General features: G+C 41.7%; 1 protein-coding gene across 1 annotated transcript; it reads left to right on the plus strand.

Moving 5' to 3' along the window:
* Nucleotides 1-250: 250 nt before the first annotated feature.
* On the plus strand, nucleotides 251-1,186 carry LOC115588439 (olfactory receptor 51E1-like). The gene has a single exon (XM_030429054.1). It carries the CDS (start codon nucleotides 263-265, stop codon nucleotides 1,184-1,186), a length of 924 nt encoding a protein of 307 aa, XP_030284914.1. The 5' UTR covers nucleotides 251-262.
* The last annotated feature ends 2,758 nt before the right edge of the window (nucleotides 1,187-3,944 follow it).

A 3,944-nucleotide genomic window follows, 5' to 3' on the forward strand; every position in this document is an offset into this window, starting at 1 on the left:
CTCATGTTATCGTAACTTTTGGTGAAGAGTTTAATGAGATCCATGGGGGGTGAAGCAATCTGATAAAAACTTTTCACCAGCTTAAACTGTACCCTTTCTGAACTTAAGCAATGACAAATACTTACTGCAATTCAAAGTCAGGTAGCTGTGAATGAATAGCAATCAAATGCTGATTATAAATTCACTTTTAAAATGAGAATTCAATACGCAGTTGTAACTTAAGTATGTCTTTAATTTTATCTGCTTATTTTTGACAATCTCAATGGATGAAGAATCTAATGTAACATATATAACTCTTGATGGGTATGTAGAAATAGAAAAATACAGATATGTTTATTTTGTGACAATGTTTACAATATATGTTCTTATAATTTGCTGTAATTTCACAATTGTATATCTCATTGTGACAAACAAAAACCTCCATGAGCCCATGTACATTTTCATTGCAGCCCTCTTAATCAACTCTGTTCTTTTCAGCACTGCTATCTACCCAAAGCTTCTGATCGACTCTTTATCTGTAAAACAGATCATATCACATCCTCTGTGTCACTTTCAATTTTTTATATTTTACTCTTCAGGTGGTTCAGAGTTCTTACTGCTGTCAGCCATGGCCTATGACAGATATGTGTCTATATGTAAACCGCTGCAATATGCAACCATCATGAGAAAAACAACCATTAGTATTTTCTTAGTTTTGTCTTGGCTTTTGCCTGCTTTTCAGGTCGCTTGGGCAGCTATGTTGAGTTCTCACAGCAAAGTGTGTAACTTTACCTTGAAAGGAATCTTTTGTAATAATTCAGTTTACAGACTTCACTGTGAGACCTCAAGAGCACTATCTGTGTATGGTCTGATTATTTTCCTCAATATTGTATTTTTCCCTTTGCTGTACATAGTTTTCACATACACAAAGATACTCAAAATATCTTATCGAAGCTGTAGAGAAGTGAGGGCAAAAGCTGCACAGACCTGTGTACCTCACCTGCTTGTTTTAATCAACTTTTCATTGTTATGTACATGTGATATCACGATACTTAGACTGGAAACAGACATTCCAAAAACTGCACGTTTGATAATGACTTTACAGCTTGTTATGTACCATCCTCTCTTCAATCCAATCATATATGGACTTAAAATGAAAGAAATTTCCAAACACCTCAAGAGGTTGTATCAATGTATGCAAGTATGATCTGGTCTGTTTACCATTGCAAACAATTGTGTCGTAATTTTGCTGTAGAGATGTGAGTCATCTGATCCTTGACAAGTATTTTAGTAGATGTGTTTATTACTAACACACAGAATGGTCACTGCCCTATTTATCTGATACTTTTTAAGTTATGAATCTTTGAAGTTTGGCCCTTTGAGCTACATTTCAGCATTTTAGTGATTCTTTGTATGTTCATTCTGTTAATCATTTATTTTTTCATTGGGTTGAAATATGTCCTGGACATCCAAGAGACTATAAGGAAACTTGCCAGCTTCCTTTCGTAAAAGTAGTTGTTGCTGAATGGTCACAGTAATCAAAGGAATTTTATTTATTTATTTTTTTAAATTTAAAAGTCAAGACTTAGAGATAAATTAATGCTCACAGTCAACATCTAAACTTTCAAGTCCTGAACACGAAAGCAGTTGACAGTGTTTCACTGATTGTTCTCTTGTAATGTGTTCCGATATGGAGTTCAAGTTAATAAAGCAATAATGATGTTGATGCATGTCAGTCCATATTATGTTTGCACAATTCTGACAAAAGAGTAAGAATAATTAAATGTTGCAGTGTGCATGTGGATGAATTGGAAGGTTAGGATTCGTGTTGGACCCAGAATGCAGAGTTCGAAGGCAGGGGAATAGTTCAAAGGTATTTATTTGCAAAAAAGAAGCTGGGAAGTTGAGAGTGATGAAGCTAGCAGGAAGGCTGAGTGGTCAGGCAGTGACACGGCGAATTCATAGGTGAGCAGGTGGAGCTGTAGTCGGTTCAGAAACAAGAAAGAAGAAGAAACATGATGAAGAGAAACGCTCACAGGATAAAGGTAAGGCTTGTTTCATGATATTGTTAGAGGCGGAGCTTAGTAAAAGGGTTAAAATAAAATGTATACGTCACACGTGAATGCCTTCAGACTGATTGACTGAAGTGATAACCGATTTAGTGAATTACAGCATGTCCAGCCGTTGGCGTTACATTTGGGAGGGAGGGTGTGTTGTTCGTCTGTCATGTCTGCTGGATCCCGGTGCAGTGGATCTGCTGAGCTAGACCTCCTCTGATGTTAGATATTTACCATGTAACATTCCTGTAGGATTATTTTTATGATTTATTTATCAATTTTAGTGTTTCCTCACTTTATAAGTCTCTAATGTGAAGTGTGCTAAACAACACTGATAAATATTGTGGATTATTATGGACTATTGTGACAGTGGATTTTTGCTTTAAGTGGATTATTGTTAACTGTGCTGAGTTAGTTGCATCTTTCTTTACCACATTTATTAGAATATTTATTGTGACAATAATATTTGAACAAATTTAACTACATTCCTACAGTTAGTTATGTTTTTAATGTATTACTTTGTTTTATTCAAAAGAATCATAATAACACAAATTAAAGTAAATTTAAAGTAAACTATCCTATATATGACAATTAGTTAAGAATATAAGTTAAGACAGAAATATTCCTTCAGTATCACAAAGTGCTCATGAGTCATTTATCTTCTTTATAACTCTAACAAGTACAATGTGTTTAAAACTGCTTAAAGGGACAACTTTGAAATTGGGGGCATGCTTCTAAGGGACACTGTGCTGAATGTTACAATGTTTAATATAAAAACAGATTATGAATTTCTGCATTAGTGCGACATAACTCAATTATTAGGATCTATTTTGCTTGGTAACCTGAGGAGTTTTGTCTTTGCAGGAGCAATTCTGAAATATTTTGGAGCCTCAGCCCAGCAAGCTGCACGGCCGCCTTCAGCACCACCGGACCAGCAAGCAGCACGGCCGCCTTCAGCACCACCGGACCAGCAAGCAGCACAGCCGCCTCACCACTTCACCACCACCGGATCAGCAAGCAGCACGGCCGCCTTCAGCACCACTGGACCAGCAAGCAGCACGGCCGCCTTCAGCACCACCGGACCAGGAAGCAGCACGGCCGCCTTCAGCACCACCGGACCAGGAAGCAGCACGGCCGCCTTCAGCACCACCGGACCAGGAAGCAGCACGGCCGCCTTCAGCACCACCGGACCAGGAAGCAGCACGGCCGCCTTCACCACCACCGGACCAGGAAGCAGCACGGCCGCCTTCAGCACCACCGGACCAGGAAGCAGCACCACCGGACCAGGAAGCAGCACGGCCGCCTTCAGCACCACCAGACCAGGAAGCAGCACGGCCGCCTTCACCACCACCGGACCAGGAAGCAGCACGGCCACCTTCAGCACCACCGGACCAGGAAGCAGCACGGCCGCCTTCACCACCACCGGACCAGGAAGCAGCACGGCCGCCTTCACCACCACCGGACCAGGAAGCAGCACGGCCGCCTTCACCACCACCGGACCAGGAAGCAGCACGGCCGCCTTCAGCACCACCGGACCAGGAAGCAGCACCACCGGACCAGGAAGCAGCACGGCCGCCTTCAGCACCACCGGACCAGGAAGCAGCACGTCCGCCTTCACCACCACCGGGCCAAGATGTTTAAGTTTAAAAATGTTTTACAATTTAAAATAAACATTTTCAAAGTGCTGTTCTATGGTCTGCTTTGTGTGTCCCTTCCTTCCTGTCTGCAGGTATCTCAGTGGGAGGGGCTTGAAACCAGGAGCACCTGGCCAGTCTCCTGGAAGTTTTAAGAGCAGGCCGTCTCACTCTCTCTCTCACCAGAAGGACCTGGTTTTCCTTCGGCGCCATTGTATTGTTTTGTTAGCTAAGGCCTGGTTTCTGCACTTTACAACGCTCCACACTCATCGCT

This window comes from Sparus aurata, chromosome 9 (assembly GCF_900880675.1).
Source record: "Sparus aurata chromosome 9, fSpaAur1.1, whole genome shotgun sequence".
In the NCBI taxonomy this organism is placed as follows: Eukaryota; Metazoa; Chordata; class Actinopteri; order Spariformes; family Sparidae; genus Sparus; species Sparus aurata.

Excerpts from the sequence above, each read along its gene's own strand:
- LOC115588439 (XM_030429054.1), top strand. The coding sequence starts at position 263 with ATGGATGAAGAATCTAATGTAACATATATAACTCTTGATGGGTATGTA.